The sequence below is a fragment of the Nyctibius grandis genome, chromosome 4 (assembly GCF_013368605.1).
Source record: "Nyctibius grandis isolate bNycGra1 chromosome 4, bNycGra1.pri, whole genome shotgun sequence".
Lineage (NCBI taxonomy): Eukaryota > Metazoa > Chordata > Aves > Nyctibiiformes > Nyctibiidae > Nyctibius > Nyctibius grandis.
The window spans coordinates 68,510,981-68,525,497 of NC_090661.1; the positions used below are offsets into that span (position 1 = coordinate 68,510,981).

Genomic DNA, 14,517 nt, shown 5'->3' on the forward strand with positions numbered 1-14,517 from the left:
AGGCCCCCGAGGCGCCGCCGGGGGATGCGGGTGCCGGCGCCGGGGCGGGGAGTTGAGGGACGGGTGTGAGGGCGGCTTCGGTCCTGTGACGGGACCCAGCGCTGGGGCTGCTCCTGCCCGAGCAGAGCGACAGCGGCGACTTGGTGCCGGTCAAGCATAAAACCGTGCTGAAGCGCCCGTGCCACAGGGATGCGTTAATTTATCCCGCCCGGCTCCTTTGGTGAGGCATCGCCTGTCTGCGCCGGCCGGCCGTGCATCAAACCATCCTTCGTGTCTCTTCCCAAAGCGCTCACGGAAGCTTAAACCCACCGTGGGCCCTGCGGTGCGTGCTCTGGCTGCTGTGACATTTAATATGAGAGCCATTTATTATGAAACTCGCTGCGTAGGTACCCTTAGGGTACAGCATCCTTCCTCTCAGACAGAAATAAAATGTCTCAGTGGGCAAAAAAAGCCCAGTCTCCTCACGGCTCCCAGAGAGTGGTGATTAGGAGTGAAGATCGAAGTTTGGAAGTACAGTGAGGACAGAAAGGATAACCCCCACCATGGTAACCTCTGCTTTCAAAACTGTGTCTGGTAGACAGGCGGTAGAAGATCAGCTATGGTGGGAGTCAACTGGTAGGACACGAGTGCTAAAAATCTAATTTGAATTAGTGCAATTTTAGCCATTTTCATGAAAGTGTATCATTGTGCCAGTACAGCTCAGTTTTGCCTTCATCTGTCTTTTTTTTGAAGGGTGAAATTTATTGCTGGTGTTTGGGCTTTCATAGTCATGGAGTCACACCACAAGGCACATCTTGCAAAGTTTGTGGGAAAGCTGTGTTACCCTAAACCCTCACAAAATAACAGGCTGTCGAAACAAGTGCCGGGTCTTACACTTTGGCCACAACAACCCCATGCAGCGCTACAGGCTGGGGGAAGAGTGGTTAGAAAGTGGCCCGGCAGAAAGAGACCTGGGGGTGCTGATCGACAGCCGGCTAAACATGAGCCAGCAGTGTGCCCAGGTGGCCAAGAAGGCCAATGGCATCCTGGCCTCTATTAGCAATAGTGTAGCCAGCCGGTCTAGGGAAGTGATCGTCCCCTGTACTCGGCACTGGTGAGGCCGCGCCTTGAATCCTGTGTCCAGTTCTGGGCCCCGCACTTCAAGAAAGATGTTGAGGTGTTGGAGCGAGTCCAGAGGAGGGCAACCAAGCTGGTGAAGGGTCTGGAGGGTCTGACCTATGAGGAACGGCTGAGGGAGCTGGGGTTGTTTAGCCTGGAGAAGAGGAGGCTCAGAGGTGACCTTATTGCAGTCTACAACTACCTGAAGGGAGGTTGTAGCAGAGTGGGAGTTGGCCTCTTCTCCCGGGCAACTGGCGATAGGACAAGAGGACACAGCCTCAAGCTTCTCCAGGGGAGGTTCACGTTGGACATTAGGAAGCATTTCTTCTCAGCAAGGGTCATTAGCCATTGGAAGGGGCTGCCCAGGGAGGTGGTGGAGTCACCATCTCTGGAGGTGTTTAAGAAAAGACTGGACATGGCACTTAGTGCCATGGTCTAGTTGACATGGTGGTGTCAGGGCAATGGTTGGACTCGATGATCCCAGAGGTCTCTTCCAACCTGGTTGATTCTGTGATTCTGTGAAACCGAGATTGTACTCAGTTTTGGAGCAAAGAAAAAGCTGCGTTTGTGTGCAAGTGACTATGTATGTGCCCACAAACTACAATGAAAGACTTTGACTCGGTGCTGCGGTTTTAACCCCATCGGGGTTAGGAAACGTTAAGTTTTGCTAAATAATCTTCATCTCTGCATTACAGGTAAATGCCAGCTCTGCTACAGGTGAGGTCAGTCACCACTTGTTTACACGTAAGTTATTCAAAGTGACTGAAATAAACAGCCTTGCTTAGATGGCATTGACATTTCTGGTCTGTAAGTGCTGTGTCGTGAAAGCCCCTTAGCGTGAGTTTGTGGGAATGGGTTCTGTAAGTGCTTCACGAGGTGGATGGAGGGAGTGTTATCCAAAAACAGACTGAAGAGAGGAAAAGCACATGCTGAAAGGCAGCACATGAAAGTCCCCCAAGAATTAATAAGCCCCACAGGCTAGCGATCCTGCTGAATCTGCCAGAAATAAACTCAGAACACCAAGAGTTTGCTGCATGTGTGCAAGGCCTCCAGCATCAGCAATGGCTTGTCTAACTCTGGCTGCACTATGCTGGGAGGGACGAGAGGATTAGCTACACACCCAATGAAACAAGGTGCTTCTTGTGGGACTCGGTGAACACCCACCTAGAAGCCACTGGCGCATCGGTACGAGCCTCTGTTTCTGGGTGAAGGGCTGGGGCTGGCCTTCCAACTGTTGCTTCAGCTGGAAAACAGAGCGAGCACGTGTGCATGAGTGAAGTGGGTAATTAGTTATCTGCTATTAGTAATAACAGCTGGACTCTATTAATAGTAAGAGCTTAGTCAATAAAAGGTGTTCTAATGACTGTTGTTTGTGATATGTGCCTCCCTGTGACCTGATCCCCTAGCTGGGAAAAGGGAGTTGATAAGAGATGTTGGCTGGTGCAATAAAAATTTGTGATCACTTGAGAGAGAGATTCCTAAGGTAACGCTTATCGCACTCCCAACAACCACCTCCTTTCCCCTACCAGTCTTCCCCTTCTCCTTTCCCCGTGATAACCACAGCTGTAAAATCAGCTGCTCTTCAGGCCCTGATCCTGTCCCCAAAAGATCTGTCACAGGGTATTTATATCAGCTGAGTGCACGGGACCCATTTCTTCTTCAAGGAAGCAAAATAAATATTGAAAAACTATTATAAACTGGTGAGTTGGGTCTAGACATTTGCTCGTTGCCAGACAGGCAAGCCAAGGAGCCTGAGCGCGTACGCGCAGGAGGATGAGGGCTTTAATGAAGCAAGGGGATTTCAAGGTAGGCTGTCATCACGCTGATGTGCTCTTGCCACTGAACCCAAACTCCCTGAGCCATGAGCTGCTGTAGTAGTCTGCAGACACTATGCTTTCCACTTAGTCTGTGATGATGCTGTTTGTCCCACATCCACACTTTCTATTTAAGATCTGTGAAGGTGGGGGTGTGCGGGAGGGTCGGATGATGAGTGGGAGTGATGTGAGACACCAAAAGCTGTCGCTGCCACCACGTGCTCTGCCGCCTGAGCAAACCTCTGCCTTAGCTGTTGATGGACTGGCGGCTCTGCATAACCGCTTTCTCTTCTGCTCCTGTTACAGCCTTGTCGCCTTCCCCCCTTCTGGTCCTCCTAAAGTCACCTGTGTCACAAAGCGAGGTCAAGAGTGTAGAGCCGAGAAGAGAAGGTCCATTTGTGTACGGAGCAGGAGCGGAGACTGGAGGAGCTGAAGCAGATGGGGCATCCCAGAAGGGCTCTTGTGTATCTGGGGGAAATGCGAGGAATCCAGGCAGTGCCGAGGGAACACAGGAAAGGTGTGAAGAAGGGGAACTCCGCAGTGACAAACTCAGGAGATACTCCTCGTAAAGCCCTTCTATCCCTCATAAAGCCCTTATATCTTTCCTTCAAATACTATCCCATAACTTGATATGAGCCCATGCACTCTGCATACAACCCATTGCCAGCTTCCCATTCTGTCGGCTACCTCTCCTTGAGGAGGAAAACTGAGGAGCGAGAACAAGGCTGTAGTGGTGATGTGAGATGCAGAAACAGTGACGGGACCAGCACACAACCAGTGGGTCCTGGAGGAGGAATCATTGCCAAGGCAGCAGCGGAGGATGCCGACACATGAAAAAAAAAACAAACAAAAGCCTGTAGCAATGAAACATTCCGACACAGAGTTCAAATTGCCTTATGATTTTGTGTGGTTTTATGTTTTTAATGGTTTTTTAAATTATTTTTTTATGGTTAGTATTTTATGCCTTTCCAGAATATGGAAATGCAGCTGAACTTTAAAGCATGTGAAAACAATGATGCCTGAAAATATGTTTAAATGTCATTCTCACAACAAAGTCTTAACACTGCCACGTTTGAGCAATACCCCAGTGTACCAGGAATATGTGTTCAGTTACAGTTACGCCTGACTGAGCTGGGAATTGTATTCAAGATGCTTTACTCTGGGCTTTCTGTTGGGGAAACGATCCCGGAATTCCTCAAGTTATGACCTGAAGTGTTGTCTGCCATCGCCGGCTCTTTCAAGGACAGCGGGAGGAAAGCCGTGTGATTACTGTGCTTGGCGAGAACACACTCTCACTGACATGTGAATTTTTATTCTTTTAAATTCTGTAAAATGCTCCCAAATCTCTCTGTGATAGGGGTCTCATAAAGGCATAATATAATATACTTGATGTTGTTAATACTTGAAATACTTGAAGTCTAAAAATGGGAGTAAAAGTTTAGATAATTTATGATTTATTTGATGATTAATGTAAAGGCTAAGCACATTTTCATCACCTGTTTCATCCCTAAATCTCACCTGTTCATTACATGTAATAAACCATGTTTAATACATGTTTTTTATTACACGTTTAATAAACATGTAATAAACCATCCCACCATGCTGTAATTACATGTTTACAACACTATGCTTACGTTTTAAATTCAATCTTTTATGTAAAAATAATTACTTAGATATGTTTTACAAAAAATCACAGGCCCTACTTGCAATACATAGATGACTGCTTCCTCCTGAACATATTATTGCTGGGTCAGGAAAGATGAGAGTTTACTGCTAATCACATCACCGTCTTTATAGCCATTGGAAATCTTTTCTTAAATTACATTAATCAATCACAGTTAACACGAGTTCTGAAATGCAAGCAGCAGCTTAAAAGTGGCTTAATTTAATGGATGGTCTTTCCAGAGCCTAGCAGTTATTGATAACAGAAGCCAGAGACTTAGAAATGTGCCAGGGTTTCATAACCAAATCCATCCACGCCGTGCTGGTTTAATCAAGGAAGCTGCTTGCATAATGTGAAAAGCGCTCATGCTCTCCCAGATACGTAACTGTTGAACAAACAGATGGTGATGCTAACCCCTAAGAATCAGGCTATAAATACATTCAAGATAACAATATAAATGAAGCTAATTATTCACAGTCTAAGGAGATGGTGGGACAACTAAGGCAGCTAGTAAGCAGAAGGTCGAGGGGAGTAAAAAGCAGGATCTCCCTAACACAATAAAAAATTAATCCGTGAAATGCAACCAGTTCCTACAACTCTAGGAAGCAGTAGAATCCTCCGACAAGCAAGGAAGAGGTCATATAAATATATAAAAATACAAGAAATTAACAGTAGCCCACTGAAATCAGTGAAAACTCTCCAATTTATATCAAATTTATAGGACAGTTTCTTTTGGCTAATGCAGTCCTTTCTTTTTTGCTTTTTTTCTTCCAAGACCCTGTTGGTGTTCAAGCCACTGGCAGCAAAAAATCTTTTCGAGTCTCATGCAGATGCTTTACTGTCACAGAGCAGCACCGTGCGCTCCTCTGCAAGGAGTGGTGGTGAAAGCGATGCTCGTGCCTCGAGGTGGCAGCTACAGAACTATTCCGGAGGGTTAAAAGGGAACATTTTTCATAAAGAAAATGATTTTTCTGTACGAGTCCTAAAATATAGCAGCTCTCAGTTGAATTAATCCCCGCAGTGCACTTGCAAACATTGAACACATAAAAGAATGTGTCCTGCAGCATAAACACTGCAGGCCCGACTGGGTATGGCAAGGAGGCGTCGTGCCCAGCTAATACTCTGTTCCCTTTAATGCCTAAATGCCTATCTGGACCCCTGCAGGGACTTGGGTTTCAGCTGAACCCTTTGCATATTTCAACAGCAAAGGATTATTATTTTTTCTTGGTCATAAAATAAAGTCTTTTGTGTCCCTGCCTTGGCTGGCTTTGTCTGTGTACTTGCTTTTAAGCCTCCTTAATCCCTATATACAGGCTAACAGAGGCACGTACCCATTTTTCTCACCAAATCAGTGGTTGCATACTTAGGGCCAGCTTTAGACATCATAAAAAAGCAGTTGCTCAGAGATCTGTTGTAGCTTTGGAGCTCACAGGGCGTCTCCTCACCTTTTCCCAGTACACGGATTCAAGGGGATCCACTTATCAGCTCTCCAAAAGGAGAAAGAGGAGGAAAGCCCATAGTCTTTCTACTGCTTGGGGTTCTGTTAACAGCTGGACCTGGTTCCTGCTGTAGGATTTCTGCTTAATTGATTTGAATATTTCCAAGAGAAAAATGTATATTTCTTTGCTCATAACCATCCAAAAAGTTGTCTGTACTGCCCTAAAAATCCCCTCAAAGGGGAATAATGAAAAGACTGGTGGTGTCTGGATGGAAAGCATCGCTGTTTCATACTAAAACACAGTCCGCTTCCCACCCAGGCGTCCTGATACTGTGTGTTACCCATGACAAAGACCCTGTTCGTCCCCGTGGTCAGGGGCTTTCAGCCCCTCTGCGCTAGTTTAGTAAAGGGCTATACTGTGAGTGATGGAGTGGCAGTACTGAAACTGCACTTCTTTAAAACCTGCGGATTCAGGGGCTTGGTTTAACCTCAAGTTTTGAGAAGCAAAAGAAAGCTGAAGTTTTCAAAGTCCTTCTGGGTATTATCTGAACAACTATATTTAAGATGATGGAGAAGCTGAGGGTCTAATGTCAGAACAGTGCTTAGGGTTAGCTTGCTTTGGGGTGGTGTGTCAAGTGCTTTTTTTATTGTCAGCCTAATTTTGTAGTGGAGTATGTAGGACGGGGGGAAAAAATATCCAAGCACTACAGGGAATTGACAGATGGTTCACGTTTTAGCTGAGAATCCAATATGCATGGGGATGGCTTCCTCAGCACTTTATTTCTGGGAAAATTTTAATGTGTGGTGTACTTTGATATTAACTGCATTGATTTTGTTAAAGGATAGGAAGAAGAGTGAGGGCTGTACCGTGATTCAGTTACAGAGGTGAGCACTGGTCCTCCTGAGCTGTATTCCCAGAGCAACTGCAACTTATTCCCATGACCTTGGACCAGTCAGCAAAAGCCTGGTTCTACTCTGAAAAGTGATTGTGTAAAAATGGCACTTTCCTATTCAGCAGATCTGGTCGCTGTGTGCTCTCCAAGTCACATCTGCTGACTTTAGTGACACAAATAAGTTTTTATGGCTTTCCTGCTCTGTGAGCGCTGCAGAATCACGAGAGCTGTGAAAGCAGAAGCTGGATCCTGTGCCTTCTTGTAGGACTAATTACTATAAATCACAGCCAGCAGTGGGGCTGCACTGACATCACCTGGCCTTGCACAGCTTTTCTGTTAGTGCCAGCGGTGGGGAACACGGAAGAAGAAAGGAATCCAAGTTGATTCTCTTGATTGAGCTGTAATTGCAGATGGCATTTATCGGGCTTGCAGTTGGAGGAAAAAAATCTGTTCATCTGTAAGATGATTACATTTGAAATAATTGATTGGCCATAAACTTCCTGATACCTTTTTTCAAAGTGGACTTGTTTTAAACATGCTTCCCTCTCTGTATCAGGGGATGCTCTTCTCACTTGCCCTCATTTAGGCTCCCCTGCTGCTCCATTCCAGTGACTGCTGTTTAATGGGAAGAGCAGGTCCCTTTAAAACAGATGCTACCAGCTGATGTAAAGGGGAATTGTCTGATGGAGACGTGCACTGATTTGTGTGCTGGATGTCCCCAATATTCAATTTGGGAAAGTCATTCGGCAGCGAAATTAATGGTAACTATTTTAAAATTGCCTTTACCTTCTGTGGCATGTCCTGACATACTTAGGATAGCTGATACCATCTCATCACCGGTGCCAGCAGTAGCATCATACGATGCAGTATTCTGATGTCAGGACAATGGTTTTTTAGTTCATTTTTCACATACAAAATATGTCTTCATGTAAATTTTTCAGTGACCCGGTCTTTTAATTAGGAGTTTTAATTTGTACTTTTTGGTTAGTGCAATAAGGCTGCAACAGGAATATCACCTTTTAAAGAAATCCACTGTATTAAATTATTACTTTATACAACAAGAGTTTGCTGTTGTAATAATACACAGATCTTATAAGGGACTCTGATAAAAATTAGGTATCATTATTTCCATTTTACAGAAGGGAAAATGAAGGCAGAGAGCAGTGAAGTTCTGTTTTGAAAGTCATCTAACAAGTCAGAGCTGGGAATGGGACATGAGTCCTGTGCTCTTTTTATCAGCCACGCTACCCACATGGAAGAATCAACCAGCTTACATCTGAATTTAATCTCTGAATTTCAGCTGAGGAGGTGGGAATTCTTTGAAGGATGAGACCAGTAGAAGATTGCACTGAAACCTCTCGAACCAGAGCGTTGGTAAGAAGGGAAAGGAACAGATGTTTCTTAACTTGCTGTGGAAGCGGAGCCGGTTCTGCTTGGTTATGTATATGCTCCGTGGCATACTGAACTGAGTTAAAAATTAGTATTTCCAATTAATAAACCATGGAACTGAATAACAAAACAGTGTTCTCTGGTGATTTCTGATTTCTGCCTCTTTCATCATGCCTTCTTCTTTCAGTCTGCAGATATTTTTTTGTTGATAACGCAGAAGCCCGTGATTTTGGCAGGTTATGCGGGATAGAGAAACTTGCAGCGTGTGGGGAATTTGAAATTTCAGACAGGGAAAAAACCATAAATAAGCGGCTATTTTGGTTACAGTGATTATCAGTGAAATATTTAACCTTGAGAGTATACAATGCCAATCTGGGTTCAAAGACCCAGATGAAAGTGAAAACCTCTGCAATCTGTTAACTGCTCTGGATGTTTTAGAGAACAGTAGAGCATCAGTTACACATGCTTTACATTTTAAATTACTTTCTTGATAATTTTAAAAGTTACATAGAAAAGGTGTTGAAACCAATATCCCTCATTCTGAATCCCAGGTCCACTGTTAGGGGTGAATTTTGTAGCTACTGAAGCCAAGCCTCTGGCTGGAGCCTGGCGGACTCATTGCCGACGGCTCTAGCAGGGGGGGTCTCCGTTGTCCTGCCCTTCTCCCTGCACACGGATGACTGAGCGGCTTGCGAATCAATCCCTGACCCGCCACAACATGCTGCACTGGAAAATAAGCCCTCATTGATTTTGGTTTGCTGTAAAATCTGGCTATGCCATTAACTTCAGAGGTGGCACCTCCTCCACAGCTGAGCCATCCCCTCCGCTCAGTCCGAGCCCTTGGCCAAAACAAAATGGGTGGAACAGAAGATGAACCTGCAGAGAGTTTTGGGTCTCTAATCTGGGAGTTCATGGTGTTCAAAATGGCCACAAAAAAAAGCAGCTCTTATCACTTTCCTTTTCCTCCCCTCCATCTCCCTTACAGGAGAGAGTAAACAGCCTTTCTTTTCATGTATTTTTTTTTTAAGAAAGGTGCTGCAGCACTAGAAATATTGATTCATTAATAATTTCCCAGATTTTACCATTCATAGATGCAAAGCCAGAAGGGACTATTCCCATCGTTCTGTCTGACCGTTTGCTCTGCCAAGCCTAACTCTGAAGTTCTTTCCAATGTCTTTTGCCAATGACTGTCTTTATAGCTGATACAGGCGTTTCTGCACTTTATTTTCAACTTATGCAGAGGTTAGCAATATTATTCTGAAAGAAATTGCCCTGACCTACGACAAATCTGTCTTTTAAAAGTTTTAATATTGGATGCAGAATGCTACCAAAAAGAATTGGGTTGGTTCCAGTTTGGTTGAAATCCAGTAGAAAACACTCTATTTCTCTAAAATTAGATAGGTAAAACATTGGGATGAGGCTAGCAAAGAGAACAAGCCACTAATATAAATGTTATTTCCAGTAGCACAACAAACAGGAAAAAAAACCCAAATAATTTCTTGATGAGGAATATCTCGGTTTCCTCAATCAGTTATTTTGTGTTCATAGACTCACAGAACAGTTTGGGTCGGAAGGGACCTTTAAAGGTCATCTATTTCCAACCCCCCTGCCATGGCCAGGGTCACCTTCCACTAGACCAGGTTGCTCAGAGCCCTGTTCAACCTGACCTTGAACACTTACAGGGATGGGGCATCAACCACCTCTCTGGGCAACATCTGCCACTGTTTTACCACCCTCATTGTAAAAAATGTCTTCCTTGTATCTACTCTGAATCTACCCTCCATCAGTTTAAAACCATTAATCCTTGTCCTATCAAATGGATAGGACATTTGATGTCCTTGATGATGTCCTCATCAAGGGCATTTAGAGAGTCCAGTGCTTGACAGGTACGAGCAGGTTAAATCTTACTCTCTTATGTGGTTAAAAAAAAAAGGAGCCCCATTTTATAGATTATTATAACTGGAAGTACAGAAGGATTCACTAATTTGCTTCATGTGATAGAGCACATTCATAGCAAAGTCAAGATTTTGACTCTCCTCTTCCTCTCCTATACCATTCTCCTGTTCCCTCCTAGCAATTCCCCACCAAATGTCTCCGTCCCAGCCATTTCCTAATTTGAAAGAGCATTAGTTTTGGTCTCTTCTCACCTGTCCGTGCCCACCACCAACGCTTTGCACCTGCTGCAGCACCGCTCAGAAGGAGCCATTGCCTGAGATGGGATATAAATATCCTGTGTGCAGAGATGAGATCTTGTAGTGCCCCTGACACCAGGCTGAAGAGGGAGGTGAGAAGAAGATAAGCTGGTCTCTTCTTTTGTTTTTTTGGAGGTAAGGGATGGGCTTCTGAGCTGTAGTAATTCTCTGCTATTTGATGAAGTAAGTCGATATGAGCTAGCAGTGTGGCCAAGAAGGCCGCAAGCATCCTGGCTTGTATCAGTAATAGTGTGGCCAGCAGGACTAGGGCAGTGATTGTCTCCCTGTACTCAGCACTGGTGAGGCTGCACCTCGAGTACTGTGGTCAGTTTTGGGCCCCTCACTACAAGACAGACATTGAGGTGCTGGAATGAGTCCAGAGAAGGGCAATGAAGTTGGTGAAGGGTCTGGAGCACAAGTGTGATGAGGAGCAGCTGAGGGACCTGGGGGTGTTTAGCCTGGAGAACAGGAGGCTGAGGGGAGACCTTATTGCTCTCTACAACTACCTGAAAGGAGGGTGTAGTAAGGTGGGTGTTGGTCTCTTTTCCCAGGTAACAAGTGATGGGAGGAGAGGAAATGGCCTCAAGTCACACCAGGGGAGGTTTATTGGATATCAGGAAAAATTTCTTCACCAAAAGGGTTGTCAAGCATTAGAACAGGCTGCCCAGGGCAGTGGTGAAGTCACCATCCCTGGAGGTATTTAAAAGACGAGTAGATGTGGTGCTGAGGGACATGGTTTAGTGGTGGGCTTGGCAGTGCTGGGTTAATGGTTGGACTTGATGACCTTAAAGGTCCTTTCCAACCTAAATGATTCTATGATGTGTATGCTGATGGTGTAAAGGCTTTTCATTTCTGTTAAACTAGCTGTGGGAAAAAAAAAAACAGATGGGAGGAGGAAACCAGGAGTTAAATTGTTTACTTTTCTTTCTCCCTGGCCAAACAGGTGCTTAAAATAGAGCAATAAAAAAAAAGAAGAAACTGAAGCAAGCTCTTTTAATGTGTGGGATACTATTTAAGAAGTCCTCCTCCTCTGCAGGGAGAGTATTAGGGGAAGGTGACCTCTACAGCTGAAAACACGGGAGGAGAATCTGTAATAGATGGAAAAGGAGGTGCTGCAGGCCCTGCTGTGGCATCCTCTCGTCAGCCGAGCAAGGGTGTCTGTCGGGTTAGACCCTGGTCCCGGCTCGTGAGGAGGAGTTGGGCGTTCAAACTCCCGTTTTTTAGAGAAGGGGTTAATGAAAATCGCGGCGACTTCTCCCGAGCGATAAGGGGAGGTTTGAGTAGGAGAGAAACCCATCAGGGGGAGGCGGCAGCCGAGGCGCGGGCGGAGCGGGCCGGCCCCCGACACCGCCCCGGCAGAGGCCGGGCCGCTGCGCGAGCGCGGGGCCTTGGGGGCGAGCGTGGCGAGCGGCTGAGTGGCCGGGCGGGGACGGCGGGAAGCAGGTGAGGCTGGCGGGGGCTCCGCGCCGCCACCCGGGGAGGGGGGCACGAGTGAGCCGCATGTGCCCCGGTTTTATTCATTTTTATTTTTTTTAAAATGACGGTTGGCTCGGCTCTTTGTTCTCGGCGAGCGGGCTGGTCGTCAGGGGAACGGCGTGTGGGGGCTGGGGGGGAGTGGCCCCTTGGAAAACGCTGAGGGGTTGAGCACCGCTGTCCCTGTGTCCTGCTGCGGGCCTGGGCTGGAGAGGTACCCCGGCGGTTGGTTGTAGTTGTTCCGTTGGCGTGTAGGGGAAGGATGCGCTTCTGTGTCTCTAAGCTCACCTGTAAATATGACTAAGGAGGGCAAGGGGATGGATCTGTACCCCGCAAGCAGGCACACAGGGTGTAATCCAGCCTGGAGCCATCCCTAATCCCATTCCCTTGCCAACAAGTGGGTTCTACCCAAGCTAAAAGGGCATGATGAGGTGTATTTCATCTGATTTTAAACCTTCACCTGCAGAGAGTTATGATCCTCCAGGAGATCTACTGCGTGGTGTTGCTGTCTGCGTTAGGTGAGGCACTGAAATTTGAGTGTTTCCTGCAGATTGGGATCTGAATGCTACCCCTCTGCTCCCAGTCGGTCTGGAGAGCAGCATTTCCATCCTGATGTTTGAAAACTGCTACACTCTTTGGCCTCATTCTTAACCCCCCCACCCCGACCCCCCAATCCTTTTAATACCTCAAGATTTTAGTAGACCTCTGACTTCTGTGGTGCTGGGGACCTGGCATGGGTCACAAAGAGCTGTGCAGCTTTTAATTGCAAATCTGAGTAGGGATTTCCATCGGTGGTCTGTGCTGTTCTGAACAAAGAAAGCAATTGCTTAGTGGTTGGGGGAATAATGCCTAAAACATGTCATGTCTGTTGTTTTTTGAAGAACTACTGCTGGAACACCAATGCTGGAGGTGAAAGTGATGTATTATGTATTAAGGTGCCTCACTAGGGCTGGTAGGAAGCTGGCCTTACAAAATATCAATATCTCATTTGTTTGCTTCTAAGGATCTGTTCTCAAAGGTAGAGGAAGATGTGCCCCTCTGCATGGTTGTATCTCCATAGTTTTGCTCGTCCAGCTTGGGCTGTGTTGGTGTCTGGTGTGGAGTTGCGTTGCTGTTGGGATTTTGCTGTGAGCTGTTGGAGATGGCTTAACTGGTTGAGGTCTGTTTGTCTGAAGTAGGTGCTGTAAGAGCATCAGCTCTACAATTCACCTGATTGAACTGGATGAGGACTTAATGTGAGATGAAATGAAGGCATTTTTCTCAGCTTGTGTGCAAAAGTAGGAGTTGGAGCTCTGCAGTGTATTATCTGCTGGCTTTTGTATTCAGCTTGGGTAATAAGGCTTGGCTAGCATACACTAGCACTTGGTAACATAGCATTTGATTGCTGGCGGTTGCTTGACTTTTATGTTTTGGCTAAATCTTCACATTAAAAGATTTGCAGCGTTTTTGTCCATTTTCCTTATCAATCGGGGGATAAATTGCGGAGCTGAGCACATCCAGGACTGTTCAGCTGGTCAAAGCTGGCACAATCAAGCTGGTACCTGGAGGTGCAAAAAGCTCTGGTCTGCACAGGCTAGACAGTGATTTGTGTGAAGCTGACCTGTTCATCTCCTGTGCTCTATGCTATATGATGCATGCAGCCACTTCAGCTTCAGAGTATAAGTGTCCTCTCTGTGCGGGAGAGGGATTGTTTGAATTAATAACCCCATTCTAGTGAGTTAAAAGCTTGATGCTTTTTCTTTTCTTGCTGTTTCAACAATTCAGGGAAAATACAGCCAGAACTTGCCAAAGGCAGAAAATAACAGCAAATGGCTTTCTTGGGAGTTTTCTCTAAGTAAACTGTCTGAGTGAAACCCTTAAAAGCCATTGTAAGGAGTAGCTGCATACAACTGGGGCAGAGGGGAGAGTTTCATCCTTTGCAGCGGGCTAATGATTTAATAGCTATTGCTAGTGCTAATTATGTGGAGCAAGGAAGCAGCCTGGTTCAGGAGGATCCAACTGGGTCTGCAAGACTGCTTCAGCTGGTAAGCAATTTGTCTTTATTGTCCCTCAGCTTGGTGACTTGCCCACAGTAAGTAGATGGTTCTTATTCTGATGGGCAGCTCCTGGAGATGCCCAGTTTTGGCACCTGTTTGAAGCCTAGCCAGTCCTTTGTGCTGCTTTCCAGTCTACCAGGTGTTAAAAGAAAACTTACTCTTTTTTTTTTCATGCTAAAGATAAAGCTTCTTGGCTTTCTGCAGTTGTGCTGCCTTTGCGGCTAGGGGAGCTGCATCTCTTGGGATCTGTTGTTATTAAGTGCAGGGGAAGTAGCTGGTGTTGTCTCTTGCCCTCTGTGTGCGCTTCCTCTTTGAAGCAAGGATTAGTTTTCCTCTGAGAGCCTGGTGGGAGCTTGGCAGCTGTCCTCCAGGGCTTTGGCTTGGAGAGTGACAGGTGAAATCTGGGGACGAGGAGTTCCTATGGCATGAAATACTGAGTTATTCTACAGCTTCAAGCTAGTAATGAAAAAGTGTAAGCTTACTACAGAGGAAGTGCTCAGTCACAGCAGCATGGTCCAGCT

At 46.0% G+C, this 14,517-nt stretch overlaps 1 protein-coding gene and 1 long non-coding RNA gene across 2 annotated transcripts in view; both read left to right on the forward strand.

Moving 5' to 3' along the window:
* The first annotated feature begins 37 nt into the window (after nt 1–37).
* LOC137662968 (uncharacterized) lies at nt 38–4,391 on the forward strand. The gene is made up of 3 exons (XR_011048084.1): nt 38–322; nt 1,794–1,842; nt 3,219–4,391. It is a non-coding gene; the product is annotated as an uncharacterized lncRNA (long non-coding RNA).
* An 8,469-nt stretch (nt 4,392–12,860) lies between these two features.
* ARMH4 (armadillo like helical domain containing 4) overlaps nt 12,861–14,517 on the forward strand; it is a 64,926-nt gene continuing 63,269 nt past the window's right edge. The window contains exon 1 of the mRNA XM_068400081.1: nt 12,861–12,875. Coding sequence (XP_068256182.1) covers nt 12,861–12,875 — 15 coding nt within the window. The remainder of the gene's footprint in view (nt 12,876–14,517) is intronic.